The sequence below is a fragment of the Numida meleagris genome, chromosome 3, assembly GCF_002078875.1.
Source record: "Numida meleagris isolate 19003 breed g44 Domestic line chromosome 3, NumMel1.0, whole genome shotgun sequence".
Classification (NCBI taxonomy): Eukaryota; Metazoa; Chordata; class Aves; order Galliformes; family Numididae; genus Numida; species Numida meleagris.
Window position 1 is genome coordinate 89632605 of NC_034411.1, and position 13829 is coordinate 89646433.

Below are 13829 nucleotides of genomic sequence, written 5' to 3' on the forward strand. Positions count from 1 at the left end.
CTCCTCAAGGAGAGAGCTGAACTGGCTCCTCACCTTCCCTTAGGAAGTGCACCTCGCTCTGATGAGCAACTTGGACGTGAGCAGTTGGGACCCGAAAGCCTCCGTCCCTCCAGAATGAGGACTGAGTTCGAAGGGATCCCCACCCCAATGCACCCAACACCCGCACACCCGCCCGGCGCTGCCCAGGGAGACGCGGATGCGGCGGAACCCCCGGGGGTTCTGGGCAGCGGTGGGGCCGAGGGAGCTTTGGTCCCCGGAAGCCCGCGGGAGGGCAGCGGCAGCCCCGAGGTGTCGAGGGGCGGCTGCGGGTTCGGCTGCGCATTGCCGGCCCCTTCCCCTCTCTGTGGGAAGTGATGGTTGAGTCCGGCGGCGGCGGCGGCAGCTCCACGCGCGGCTGGCAGCCCCTCCGCCGCGCTGCCTGCGCCGCGCTCTGCTCGATCCCTCCCTCTCCCCTCCTCCTCCTCCTCCTCTGCCTCGCGCTTCCCGCAGCCCTCTCCCTTCGCCGCCGCCGCCCGGCTCTCCCCTCCGGCGGCCGTGGCTGCCGCGCTGCCCGCCGCGCCGGGCGCGCCTCCCCTCCCCTCCCCTGGGCGGGCGGCGGGCCGGCGGCGCCGGGGCTCCGCGGGCGCCGAGCGGGGCTGATGCTGCGGGCAGCGCGCAGGCAGCCGCCCGCGCAGTCCTGCAGGAGGCGCCGGGAGCCGCGCCGCCGCTCCCCGCCTCTCCTCGCCCCGCGGTGCTGAGCCGGCGCCGTCCGCAGCCCCGCCGCCGCTCCGAGGACGCGGTCGCAGCCCAGGAGAGCCGCCGGGGGTTCGGTGCGAGCGCGGGTGCGTGTGGAATAACCGCAGACATGACTGCTTGGAGGAAATTCGAGGCTCTGCTGGTTCTCTGCGCGGGGCTCCTCGCTGCGGCTCAGGGTAAGATTTGGGTTTCTTGCGTTAGGGGTTGGATTCGCGCAGGCTGTGCTCACGGCGTTACCCCTCAGCTCAGCTCAGCGCAGCTCAGCTCGGTTCGGCTCAGCTCGGCTCGGCTCAGCAGCTCGCATGAGCTCTCCCTCCCCGCGCTCCGTTCTGCGCTCCGAGCCGCCGGCTCCCAGCACCCCGGCTCCTTCCCCCTGCTCCCTTCCCTCCCTCCCGCCGTCCCCCGGCTCCCCGAGCGCTCTCTGCCCACCGGCCGCTCCCCGCGGGGACCCTCAGCTCCGGGAGCCGGGCAGCAGCCGCCTCTGCGCCGCGAGAGCAGCTGCGCGCATCAGCTCCTGGGCAGCGCCGGAGTTTGCCAACACTTCGCTCTCCGCACATGCCCGAACGGCACTCGCCACCGTGCGAGGAGAGACAGTCCCCGGGCCGGCAAGTTGGGCTTCCCCTCTCCGCCGCCCCGCTTTTACCCGGCTCAGGGGAAGCGCGTAGTGGGTGTCGCGCAGAGCCGCCCCCGGCCGCCCCCACTCCCCGCGAGTTCTGGCGTTGTGGGGGTGTGCGGGGCCGGGGTCCACTCGCGTGCCGAGGGGAGAGGGCTCCGGGCCGAGCCTCGTCTCCCACCCCCGTCTGGGGTCCTCCTTAAAATCATTGCGGGGAGGGAGGGGAGACGAGGGTGGGGGTGACGGCAGAGAACTGGGTTACACAACTTCGGGGCTGGCCTCAGCCCCATCGCTGCCTCAGCGCTGGAGACAACAACTTCCCCGCTCGGTATTCACTTCGCCTCTCGTCAGCTCCGTGCGGGTGCGCGTGTGAGGGCGCGGGCGGCGCATCCCGCAGCGGCACTGTCCCCGCAGCCCTCCCCTCCGCCTCCGGGAGGACGGTGCGTTCCCCCGCGCTCTGCGCTGCGTGCGGCTCCCTTACCCCTTCCACGGCGCTTCGCGTCGTCCCCACCATTTTATTTTTCCTCGCTGCTTTTAACACTCTTACGCTTTATTCGCGTCGCGCTGGGTGGAGGGGGGGGGCGGACGCCTGGCGAGGGGCGAGGCTGCAGCCTTCCCCCGTGGCCGCGATCCCCGGGCAGCGCCGCAGCCGAGCCCGGACCGGAGCTGCGCCTCCGCCCGAGCCCCGCCGCTGCCTCCGCTCTCCGCCCGCTGTTCCCTCGCGAGGTGCCCCCGCACGGCCCGGGGGGGCCACGCTCGGTGTCAGCGCAGTGCCCGAACTTCGGCCCCCGGCCCCCACGGCCCCGCCGCCCCGGGACGCGCCGCAGCGGGCCGACACCCGCGGCTCATTTGTTAAATACACTGTGGCTGGTTCTGTCGTTTGACATTTAAGTGTTTTCTTTTCATGGCTGACAGCACATATGAAAAGCTGGAGGCTGGATCATGGTTATTCAGCGGAGATCCGACGTGTTTTGCTTACATACAAAGGCTTTGCCAGGAACATTTGGGCACTGCCTCCGATGCCGCTCTGCAGAATGTAATTATACAGCGCTTAATGTGGAGCAGCAATACACCTACTTAAGGGCTACAAACTGACTTAATATTGAAGTCAAACAACAGGTAGAAGGGGAACCAGCAGGGACATTTGACATAATTCTTTCCCATTTACCTTCCCAGGCAATTGAGCACAGGTATCTATATTTAGTCAAATGTAATCCTGAGGCTGAAATTACATTTATAGTTTAGAGAGTGAAAGAACTCCTTCCCTGGGAACACGGAGAGCCTTGGCTTCCCAAAGCACGCACTGCTTTAAAGAATCGGTCCCCAGGACTCCCTGTTTACTGTCACCTTGGTAATCAAGTAATTCCATAGGGGCTACAATAGGAATTCACATGGGCTTTGGTTTGTTTGGGGATTTTGTGATTAAAAAAAGCAACAAAGTGCTGTTTCTGGAGGTGTTGCCACACGTTTTCTCTTATCTGTCAGTACAGGGGAGGTGGGCTGATTTCCACAGTGTTCCTCACTATGTAACCAAATGCAAACCCTCTGCTGCTGTGCAGTTGTCTTTAACTTTTTAAAGGAATAAGAAAGGATGAAATGAACATACGTCATCGTTCCTTGTGGTAGATCTGAGGTGCAGCTTTATACGGATTTCCTTGGTGGTGTTTTGTCTAAGTATTTTGGAAAGCCTTTGGGGGAACCTTCCCTGTCTGTTATGCTTCAAAAATCTCTGGGAATCAAGCTGGGGTGCTGTGCAGGAGCCCCATGCCTGGAGCTGCCCCATGGAGCTGTAATGCTGTGCACAGCAGCAGCAGACGCTCGGCTCTGCACTCAGATGGCCATGTGTGTAGAGCCATTTGCTAATTGTAATGGGCTATATCCTTGCAAAAGCAAACATAAAAACTCGTGATGTACTTGAAACTCCAAATATGGCAGTGCCATTTTTGGTAAGAAAATCACCAAACTACTGGGGAGGAAATGATAGATTTAGACTGAGATGAGACTGAAATTCAGGATCGAAGATTAAAATATCTTTCTGCTGTGATCTGAGATCTGCTGTTTTCAGTGGAGGAATATGTATTGCTTAATATGTTTCATCATCCTAGTATATGGTTTTGAGATCATTTCCTGGGCTTGCTCAGATATCCAACGAGAGCACCTCCATCGCCACCTAATTGCCTCTGACAAAATGTGCGTAAGGCTTTATTTCCTGGTGCAACTTCAGAGGTATCATTCAGATTAATGGAAATAGCAAAGGAAACACATTGCTGTCTGAAATCACATCCGCACAGTGGAAGGACTCCCACATCTATAGCTTAGCATTCTGTTGTTGTCTTTTATTTTTTTTTAAGAAATAAAAAACAAAACATTTTATGTACCTTCTGTTTGCTGCTCTCACTTTGTCAAAATAATTGCTGTGAGTACATCACACAAAGTTACCGCTATGTTTAAGGCCTCCTCTTGTTGAACTGAGAATGTTTCTCTCTTTTAAAGTCATGTATTTTCACTCTCTCTCCAAAGCAGTGCTTCTCACACTGTGAAGCTGCTCTCTCTAGAGAGGCTCCATTCCTTTCCAGAGAAGGCTGAAGAAATTGGAGTGGAAATGAGCTGGGGAAATACAAACAAACAAACAAAAGCTGGGTGTTGGATACCCACTGCACGACTCTATGCTCTGCGGGTGCCTTCTCCATCCACCCCAGCTCCAGAGCAGCGGGGAAATGGCCATGGAAAGGCAGAAAACAGAGCAGCCAGCTCTGGCCACGTCTGTAATATTGCATGGGGACATATATACGATGTCCTTAACTCTGTATAAGAATAGGAAGTATGGAAAAATTGAACTGTAATACAGTGCAGAGCATGGTAGTTTGACAAGGATTCTCCGAGCAACCTGATGCCCCACCACCCGCCAACATGGGGTTCCCGGCGGGTGGAGCAGGGCACGGTGTGAGCAGCTGCTGGTGGAGCGAGGCCATGCAGGCAGCAGCACATGTGGATGCAGTGAGATTGGTGAGGATGCTTCAGCATCTTCTGTGGTCTATAGATAGCAGAAGCATGATGCAGACTTTTTCCCATTTATTTCACTGACTGTCACTTCCATGGCCCTTTATGGAGACACGTGTGATTTTGATCAGGTGTGGACATTTTGAGTTTTATAGGGAGGAGTGGAGTGCTTTTCTTTTCCTGTAGACTTCCTTTTTGTTTTTTCTTCCTTTTTTCTTATTGTTTATGCAGACATAGAATCCAGCTCTTCATCTCTTTGTTACTCATTGTACGGTAGTATCATTGTGCATGCATTGATGCACACATATTTTTACAAGGTATCTACAGGACTTTGGCCCAGGTACTACTTACATTAAAGCTTCAGCCTCTTTGAATTAGGAACAGTCTGAAACTGTGTCAATGTTTGAAACAGAAACCAGCACATTCAGGATTTCTCATGCTCCCCAGAAGGTCTGGGACACCTCAGGGACTGCCGATTCCAACTTTTGGAAGCCGTGTCATCTGCACACCTCCACACTGATGTTGCTCTCACAATCTTTCCTCGGAGAAGTAACTGCTGAGTGGCGTGACCATATAAAGAAAACCTCCAGTGACTTTAGGGATACGACTTAATTTGTTTTGCTCAGATCCTTATTGACCTGCTGTGTCTCTGAACATGTTGACATTGTTGTGCTGGTGAGCACCTGTGAGCGTGCATGGAGCTCCCACAGCATGGTGCTGGGCTCTCTGCTGCCAGCAGGGGCTGCAGCATCAAAAGAGGCACTGCTGGTTGAACTGAGGCACTGAAGCAGTAGCAGAAGAATTGGATGTGAGTTCTGGTAAAACTTGAGTGTGCAGCTGGCTTTCACTCAGGGTCCCTGATTCAGAAGCTGGCCTCTAGCTGTCCATGTGGCTGCGAAATTAAGGAGATTCAAATGAGCTAAACTGGATGCTCTTCCAATTTCTGCAGGGAGCAAAGAATGAGAATAGTATGGAAATTCTCCTAATGTGTGTGAATCACTTTCTTCTGCTTAGACACTTTACTTTTCTATGTCAGATGTGGTTTCCTTTAAGCCATTTTTATCAACCAGTAACTTTTGAAATAGGGAAAAATGTCATCGATGCCTGAGGAAAGCTGCGAGATGTTACTTTGTCCTCACATGTCTTTGTTCTGGCTGGATGAAAGATTTCATTCAGCTCTATGACACTTCTATCGCATTCAAGAAAATCTACGCTATATTTGTTATCAGTATTTCTCTACAGAATAACTGTTTAAACAAATTACTTGGATTATTGCTGGTGTTATATTGACACACAAAGGCAACATTCATCAGTTGCCTGCATTTAGTAATTGAACAGTAAATGGAGGCAAGCGTGCAATGAAAACTCTTACAAGAGTAATACTGCATCTTATTGCCAATAACAAGTCTGACTTGCTCAGAGACAAACATTTTTTTCTGCATTTCTTACTCATTAAACAACAACAACAAAAAAAAAAGAGACAGAGAGAAAACAAGTTTCTTGCAATTTTTACCTGGAGGGCACATTCATTTAACAGGTATAATCACTGTTATATTACTGATGATTAATCAGAATTCCTCTTGATTAATCAGAATATCATCAATGATTGGATTTTACCAAAAGTTAAGCAAAAAAAAAAATCGCAATTCCTTGCAATTATAGTGAAGTTCTAATTTTCAGTACAAAAATAAACCACCTTTTGTTACATCTTTAATAATTGGTAGGTTCTTCGTTTTAGCAATACATTAAAACATACTGAAATAGTGATTCCACCTTTTTCAACGTCATTTTGATGTCATCTCTAACAAGGAAAATGTATCTTTGGACAGTAATGAGGGCCCTGTCCTGCTGCAGTTGAAAGTGAAATTCCTATTGATTTTGGCAATATCTGGATTGGCCACTGCTGAAAATGTTGGTGCTCCAAATAAGGCAGACGCAGCAGATACTGCTGGTGAGCAGTGGATCCAGATCACGTCTGATGTGAGCTCTGGTGGCCAAGCACTTCTCACAGTGTTTACATCCATGAAAGACTGACAAAGGAAAATTGGATGAATCCAAGCAATCAGTATTGCTAGTATTGAAAGGTTTATTTATTTATAAGAATATTTTGTTTTTAAACAAGGTCTCTAGTATCTCCAAGTATGGCTTTATCTGTTCCCTGCCTTGCTTCCCCTTTTTGTTTCTCCAATGTTTACTTTTTTTCCTTTAAGAAATTATGGAGAACAATGTAGAGAGAAGCCTGTGTCATTTTAGTCTTCGGATGTTTTATGTCTTTCCTACAGTATCCCATGGATACTGAAGTACAGAATCATGTTCCGTATTCATGTCTCTGTTGTACAGTGGCTTTCCGAAAGAAATGTTCACAGTGCTGCAGCTGACAGAGAGCTGAATAAATAATAATGGATAAAACAATGTGTGCAGTGTTTGTTTTGCAAACTGTTGCATCAAGTTTTGTCAGCATTTTAAAAATACCTTTTGCAGCACCTTCACGTCTTACTCAGTTTCAAGGTGATGGCTTTTTTCATGCAAATTTGGCAAAACATGAACTACTTCATATTTCTTTTCTGTCTTCCTTGTTTTTAATATAGAAAGATATTGCAACACCTGTGTTTGATTTTTTTTTTTTTTAATAGAAATGTACTTATAGTTCTGTTGTTTGCAGCAGGCCTTTGTCAGAGGGCAAATCTGGGGCTGGAGAGATTTCTTTTCCTCATCCTATGGTTTTCAGACCAGACGTAGCCAAGATACGACTCTTCATAAGTCATTACTTTCTTTCTTTGACTTGTGTTACCCTCACTGTCATGTTCACAGAGAGAATGCGAATATTCAAACTTTTTACACGTCAGCACTGGAACGTCAACACTGTGCTCACTGGGAACTAAAATGCAGCCAGCATTGGGCTGTGTGTGAAGCTCAGGATTGAGGGTGGGCCTCAACACACTGCAGGTGACAAACAGGATGTTTTTTATACACCGGTCCAGCTGTGGGTTGGATTTAAAGCATCTTCCCTGTGCCTGCAATGCCTGCTTCTGAAATGGAGGGGGAAGCACGACTCTCCTTGCAGAGAGTATCCAACATATGTGACAGAGAGCTTAGGCTCTGAGCGCTGTGCTTGGGCTAGAGCTTGCCTTTTAGGAGTGCCCCAGGGCTCAGCCTGACCTCATGGTGGATGTAATGCAGATCCATGAGAGCCAGGATCCAGCGGCTCACATTGTGCAGAACCGCTGAAGGTGCACAACTAGCAGTCGTGTTGCCAGGGAGCAAGCTGCCAGATGTTGTGGAAATCCATGTGAGACAGGGAATCTGCCTTGAGCTCAACTTCAGAAAAAGAGCACGGGTGACAGTGACAATAAGAAATCATGGGAGAGTGATGCTTCTCAGGGCAGTACTTAAGAAAGTAAACAGCAAAAAGGAACATTTTGACCCATTGTTGCTATTTGTCCTGCTTGTGGAGATTCTTGCACAACAGTAAAATTTTCAAAGGGGTTATTTTAATAAAATTAAAACAAATGCTCAGAGTTTCACTTAATTTTAGGCTAATTTTACATGCTTCTGGTTGTGAAACAAATGGTTGTGATGAATCGGTCTGTTCTCACTGATGTCTGTGGGATATCAATGCAGAATCTGACTGCTTCCAAGTGACTAAGTATACTGTTTTAGCTATGCCCCAGCAGCCAGATTCTCTATTGGCATCCTGCTGATATTTCTTATAATACGTGGATTGAGTCATGCCAAGCATTTGGGGGGAAAAAGCTGTTTTGTAATTCACTTTAACAACCTCTGTACAATCAAGCAACTGCTAATATTGAAGTCATTGACCCTCTGCATTTTGTAGACATCTCTCTTGAGAAATGAAATTGATTTTCTTTATCTCAGCACATAAATATCCCCAGCATACACCTTGACCCATTGTTTGCAATGTCTCTCACACTGCAAAATGTAATGCTAATAGATTTTAAGAAGTCAGCAGTAGCAGCAGTAGTAGCATTTTGACTGCGGGCTGTACTTGGCCATATCTAACTTGTTTCTGTATGAAACCTTTTTAGGGGAGCCCTTATCATAGTATTAAAGTACTGAAATAGATGCAAACATTGAAATTTCCCTTTTTTTTCCCACGTACATAATGTAGTTAAAACAGACTTTATAAAGCATTCTGCTGTGCAGAACAAGTTATGTCCTATAAACAAGAGTCCTCATTCAGACAGTTTGGGTTCCCCATGTGTTGGATTCTGACCAGATTCTGACCTGATCCAAAGGTGGGGGAACTCACACACATGCACAAAAAAGTAAATCTGATTAACCTTTCTGGTTTTGGAGTCTAACCTTTATTAGAGCCACACATCACAGAGAGACCTTGCATTAAAACAGGGATACTGGAACAAATCAAATAATGATAAAGAGAATTTGAGTTCCTAGTTGTTAATATGAAATGTTATGCTAATAATCACAGAAACATCTTTTGTATTGGAGATGAGTGGTGCCTCAAAATCTCTGACTTAGCTGAAGTGTATCTCAGTCCACTTGTTTTCACCAATAGTATAATTTATTTGTTTCTGAGAAGAGATCAACCTTTAATTGCTTTCTTTAGCAACATTTAGTAAACAGGCTGATAGCTTGGAGATGATCTCTGCAAACAGCAAAGAAGAATTTCTTCAACTCATGTTGCCATGACAATTTAGATTTTTCCTGTCAACTCTTGAGAAGCTCCAAAGTCATTTCTTTAAAGCAATGATTCAGGGAATATTTTGGAAAATCAAGTTGCTCTCTTTTTCAGTTTTAGTATCATTTAGCCCAGCAAAGGGCCTGCCTGATCCAGTGGATTTTAAAATCTACAAACAGGAACTATTCTAAGAAATACAACATCTTGAAATCCCCTCCTTGGATCTCTGTTGATTTACATCAGCAGTGAAGCTGACTTCGGATGCATTATCAAGTGATTTAGATTTCATTTATTAGCTATGTGATAATATAAAATTGTCATCGTAGAAACAATAACAGATAATGAAGAGTGGATAGGCCAGCTTATAATTGTCATTTCCATCTTCGTGGCAGTATATTGTCTTGCAGCTATTTTGAGGAAATTAGATTAGAGAAGGATTATAGAACAAAGAAGAACTAATCATTTTATTTCTTTTACAGTTCCAATTATAACATTAGTTCAATGAATGAGGAACATAATCAAAAGGTTGTTGTCCATATACCTAAATTACTATTTAAGGTACTTCCCATATAAAATGTTATTACTAAACAAACTGAACTTCCCCTTTTTATTATTATTATTTTTATATTTATCTCACATTAAATCAATTGTTTTGAAAATATATAAAACTAGTCCAAATGACTTTAATTTACTTCTTATGGAAGTAATTTATTGACTTAAGGAGGTATTTTATTGGTTACTGTTAGCAATGAGGGAAGCATAATACAAGAAATGGAGATAAAGTGAAATGCTGTTTCCACTGGGTAAATAAGTTTATCTCTAATGAAGACAGGAAAAGTAGCTCAGTAGTAGTTTTCTTTTTAAGATGTTCCTGGCAGATGATGGCAGCTGAGTTGGTGCAGTTTGTTTACTTCTTTTCCAATGGATTTGAGATGAGTCATATCACATTAGAAGTAAAATTGAGAAGTTGTGTCGAAGTAAACTCACTTCTCCTCTTTTTTTTTTTAATATATAACCAAATCATTAGCTTTTATTTAACTGAGAGACCTAACTGCTTGTTTTAGTGTTGATTCTCATTTTGTCCATAAATCCAAGTTTCTGTTGTTAGTAATTGTATATTCAGATCTTTAATTTCTGTATACCAGAGAGGGTGACTAAGTTATGGCCTCCTTTCAGTTAGCCTTGTGTGTCTTTTTTAAAGTAGTAACCAGTTCATTGTCAAGCTACTTCGGACCACAATAATTCAACCTCTATGAGCATACCTGTTTTTTGCAAGTCTTTCTATCCCATCGCATTCAGAGTGGGAGCTGATTGAGTAAGGACTGTAGGGTGGGACCTCAAGGCTCTGTTTTGTAGAGAAATCTTTGTTCTGTTTTACTTCGTAACTGACTTTATCACTGCACTTTACTGATAATGCAGTGTATCCACAGTGTTAAGGTAAAGTGGCTCTTACCTATATGAATTTTTGATAAAGAAACAGACTTCTGGATGGCATACACTTATGATACGTCTCATCATGCTCATTCCGCATGAAAAACAACCCTCTTTTTCTGAGATGTCTGATGGAAGAAGATATCCATTTATTGAATAAAATAACATGTACGTACCTAACCGTCAAAGCACCTGATGGAGTTCATTTTACCTCAAAAACAAATTGCAGTTTAAGTTCAAGGAAACTGGAAAGGGGGCAGAAAGTAGTATTTATTGTCAAGAGTCTAGATTTACAGATATCTTTATTTTTACTTTATTTTCAGGAGTGCTGAGTACACACAGTTGCCACTGTTTTAAGGGAAGACTGCAGATCTCAGCACTTTTGTACTTAATTTTACACACAGAATTGTCATAATCTGCAGGTAATATGGTGCCATAAAAAGAATGGATTTACAACAATGTACAGCATTAACTTCTGTTATCTTCCAGGTAGTATCTGAATTAAGTGAAGTTTCCCAATAATAATTCCCTAGAATTGTATTATTTTTTTTAGTAATGAGAATTTCTCAAGGGAAGTTGTGGCTTGTTTTTCTTTAAAACTGTTGTACTTAAGCAGTTCTGTGTCTACAAAAACCCTGGATTCAGTGTACCCAGGAACAAATGTGATTGCAGAACAAATGTTAAAAGCAGCAGCAAATAAAAATTTGGAGTGAAGCCAACTCATGAACTATTGGTATATTGGTTAATGGAGGCTGTTGTCTTGGCCCCAAATTAAAACCAATCAGTTCCACCTCCACTTTATTACCTATGCAAGTATTCATCATTTTATACACTCATCCCAAATTGATGGTAACTAATTGCGGTTCTTTGGGATTCCATTTGTCTTGCTAAGAAGCAGGTGGTTCATAAGGGATGATGCAGAACTTTACAGACCTGGTGGAAAAAGGCTTCCCCTGTTTCAGTACATTAGGATAGGCACCAAGCTCCATTTGGTATTTTTGTGCATCTCTCTGCAGATCATATTTACAGGATGGATTGCTTTGTGCAAATGTTTTGAATGTACTTTGTCACACAGCATTGGTACATACAGCTTTGTAAAGCAGAAGCATTTTGTGCAACAGTCTCAACAGCAGCCTGCTTCTCAAATGTACTCGGTGACACTGCTGTTGTCTAGGTACTTCCCAAAAAGGGTGATGTCCATAAGGATCACGTCCCCCGAGAGGAAAAAATCAATTAAAAAAGAACTGCTCTTTGACACTGGAAAAATATTGTACTGCCTACTGTGAAAAAATAGGCTACAGTGATGACAGTGACTGTGTCAGGTGAAGGATGGGCATTCAGCACAGAGGACAACATGGGCAGCCGATGGAAATCATTGTATTTCATTGACATGCTCTCCAGTAGTACCACTAAGGAAGATTAGCTATCTCAAAAAAGAAGTTACATGTGAAAAAGCATGACAGCTTGTAATGGGGATTTCAGTCAGGATTATTATATATTTTTTAATAAATCCTCTCTCTCATCATTTGATGTCCTCCATTCATCTGTTTTCTAAGGTATTTGGTCTACTATTGTATTTGCTCTTTAAATAAGTGTATGTTATGCCAGGACATATGCCCATAGTGTGATTTATTCATTTCTTTTATGATAAATCCCAGCATATAAGACCTCATTACGTTAAGTGTTGTATGAATGCGGAGGAAAAGAAATGGACAGCACGGTGAAAGCAAACTTAACTTTGGGGAATGTTATTTCCAGCATGACCAGATTCAAGCAATAAGACATGTCTTCTGAAATTCAGCCCACTGCAGCTTCACGCTGGGCATGTTGCTGAGCTGGTACATAGGCTTTACACTGACATGCTGATAATAATGCTTTCATCTCATAGTGCTGGCAGAACTGGCACCATCAGATTCGCAACATTGAATACTGTTTGTCTTTTGTTTCCCTTTACTGTTTCCTTAACGTTTTCCTTCTGCAGACCGTATCTTTCTTGTCATTCTATAATCTCCTCCTCTGCTGAAGGAATGTAAGATGCGGGATTTGTTGTGCTCCAAACTGGCTGTCTGACATTCACAGAAATAAAAGCACCCACGGTCTGATCTGTGTTGACTTGTGCACAGTGGCAACCGTGTGCAGAGCCTGAACAAAGCCACAGGGCATTCCTGAGTCCTGAAGAACTAAGTCATGGACATAAACTGTGCCCAGATTTTGTGCAAGTCCCATGAATTTGCTTAAGTTTCAGTCTTTAAAAAAAGTTAGGGTGTTTTTTTGTTGTTGTTAGTGTTTCAGTCTTTGTTTCAGTACTTAAAAATGCAAAAAGCAACACATCAAATCAGATCAGAGTATTCTCTCTCTGACAATCATGATTAGCAAATGCATAGAAAAAAAGTGCAGGATAGAAGATAGATGGACAACCTTATATTTTAGCAGCCTCTGGTCTTAGCCAGAGGTTGCATCTATGTTCAACATCCATCAACAAATTTAAACTTCACAAAACTCTTCTTGAACCTATTCATAATTCAGAATACCACACTGTTTTCTGACGATCTGCTTTACAATTTAATTCCTGCTGTGCCAAAAAGCACTGCATTTTGCTTGTTTTGAAGCTTCTACCTCCTCATTTCCTTGAGTGCTTCCAGCTAGTTGGAAATGGTTCACCCCACTTAGAATTTTGGGTCTAATGAATAGGAAGGAGTGATGTAGATCTCTAAATTATATATTTTTCCCAACTACACCTAAAAGTTCCATCTGGATATTGATGTTTAGCTGACTCCAAGTAATACTAAAGGTATGATTCCCAAATGCATTTCCCATAATTTTTAACGGTAATGATTTTGAAGTCAATGTTACTGATGCACTTAAAAGAATAATAGCCTGCATTTCAGTACAAACAGCTGCTTTTCTTTATCCTACCATCTTATTACCTAGATGTGTTCTAATCGATGACATTTTGATTATTTGCTTTCCAATAGATAGTAAAGGCAATACACTATGATCATCTGAATAGCAATGACATTTAACTCTTTTTGCTTTATAAGAGAGATTTCTGGAGTGACAGAAGAGAGAATGCTTTGCAAATTAAGTCCTGATAAGGACTTATTACAGCAAACTAGCTGGTTGGTGATATGCTCTCCCACTGACTTTGACTTCCATGGAGTGTATTAGTAGCTCATTGGCAGTATAAAGTGTACTGTACAGCAACTTCATCTTACATACATGCCAGAATTTGTCCTCTGTGGCCTGGCAGTCCAAATCAGTTGTATCAGTGGTCACAAGTCATACCTTGACAATGTTTTCTTTCTGGTAAAAACTGGTGCAGATTGAGACACTCTAGTGATGGGATCTGGTAAAGGATATTATTTCTGAGGAAATCAGGTAATGCAATGG

General features: G+C 44.5%; 1 protein-coding gene across 2 annotated transcripts in view; it reads left to right on the forward strand.

The window, feature by feature from the left end:
• The window catches only part of CSMD1 (CUB and Sushi multiple domains 1), a 1076183-nt gene continuing 1063065 nt past the window's right edge, over positions 712–13829 (forward strand). The window contains exon 1 of one of the 2 annotated variants that reach the window (XM_021390293.1): positions 712–911. In XM_021390293.1, coding sequence (XP_021245968.1) covers positions 845–911 — 67 coding nt within the window. In that variant the 5' untranslated portion in view covers positions 712–844. The remainder of the gene's footprint in view (positions 912–13829) is intronic. The other variant, XM_021390292.1, reaches the window with a different exon arrangement.